This window comes from Trichophyton rubrum (assembly GCF_000151425.1).
Source record: "Trichophyton rubrum CBS 118892 genomic scaffold supercont2.7, whole genome shotgun sequence".
NCBI classification, from domain to species: domain Eukaryota; kingdom Fungi; phylum Ascomycota; class Eurotiomycetes; order Onygenales; family Arthrodermataceae; genus Trichophyton; species Trichophyton rubrum.
This window is the reverse complement of record NW_003456422.1, coordinates 111,791-113,146: the sequence shown is the minus strand read 5'-3', so window position 1 is coordinate 113,146 and position 1,356 is coordinate 111,791. Positions and strand designations below refer to the sequence as shown.

The window sequence follows — 1,356 nt, the reverse complement described above, 5'->3', positions numbered from 1 at the left end:
GGGGACGTGGAAGTGGGAATACAGAGACAGCAAGGAAAATGAGTCAAAGCGAAAGGGTGAGCATGGGCGGTACATGATATGCCCAAACCATAGCAAGTCGAAGAAGGGAGGGGAAGGGGAGGAGGGATTAAAAAAAAAAAAAAAAAAAAGAAAAAAGGAGAGGGCAACGCAAGACAACACACAGCGCAACAGAACGAGGGGAAGGAAGAACATAAAGAACCGCCCTTCAAGAGCAAACGCAGACGTTAGACGCAATAGACGTGGGTTCAATTGTTGACGTGGAAAAGCCGTTATACCGTGTTGTGTTTTTTTCCGTTTCGTAGATAGAAAAAAAAAAGCAAGCAAGTAACAAGACAGACAAGCGCGAGCTAAAACAAAGAGTTCAAGGTCGGGAGTCTCGGAGGACTCGGGTGTGATCTCTTATGGCGAGATTATCTTCACTGGATGAGCAGGTTAGTTCTCATCGGCCTAAGAAAAAAGTAAGAAGGAGAAGACAGATGTAGAAAATTGGCGGGAGAAGGAAATGGAAAGAAAACACACACACACACACACACACACACACACATATATATATATATATATATAGAGAGAGAGAGAGAGAGTCATACCTTCATAGGGGCGAAACCGGCACCGTACTGATGAGCAGGGGGCATACCCATGGCCGGGTAGAGTGGTGGTGGAGGCGCGGGTCTGTATGGAGTGCCGGCAGGACCAGAGTTATTCTGGGAGCGGCCCCAGCTGAGACGGACGCGCGAGTTGCCGATGGGGTAGCCCTGCATCTGGTTGATAGCCATCTCGGCAGCGTGGCGCTGGACGAACTGGACAAATCCGCATCCCTTGCCCGGCGGGATCTTGACGTAGGTGATTTCACCAAAGCCCTGGAAGAAGGAGCGCAGTTCGTCCTCGGTAACATAGCCGGACAAACCACCGACGAAAACGGTGGTGTTGTTTGGGTCGGTGAACTGGTTCATGGGCTGGGGCGCGGCGCCGTAGTAGCCCATCTGGGGGCCACCGGGTCCCGGAGGACCACCAGCACCGCCCATGGAGGGAGGATACATGCCTCCAGGAGGGCCTCCGGGGACGCCCATGTGAGCAGGGCCACCAGGGCCGGCGGGACCCTTGTTCTTTGGGGTAGCGGTCGAGATGCGCATGGGACGGTTACCGCAGTAGACGCCCTGCATTTCCGAGAGCGCGCGCTGCTGGTCGGTCTCGTCGGAGAAGCGGACGAAGCCGTAGCCGCGGGAGAGGCCGGTGATGGGATCGGTCATGATCTTGGCAGACTTGCAAGATGGGAAGCGCGACTGGAAGAGAGACACGAGCACGTACTCGTTGACCTCGGGACCCAGGTCGCCGACG

At 54.8% G+C, this 1,356-nt stretch overlaps 1 protein-coding gene across 1 annotated transcript in view; it reads right to left on the bottom strand.

Moving 5' to 3' along the window:
* Positions 1-121: 121 nt before the first annotated feature.
* The window catches only part of TERG_12361 (uncharacterized protein), a gene marked incomplete at its 5' end in the record, with an annotated part of 4,047 nt that continues 2,812 nt past the window's right edge, over positions 122-1,356 (bottom strand). The window contains 2 exons of the mRNA XM_003232988.2: positions 122-440; positions 609-1,301. Of these exons, the coding sequence (XP_003233036.2) occupies positions 438-440; positions 609-1,301 (696 nt within the window). The 3' untranslated portion in view covers positions 122-437. The remainder of the gene's footprint in view (positions 441-608; positions 1,302-1,356) is intronic.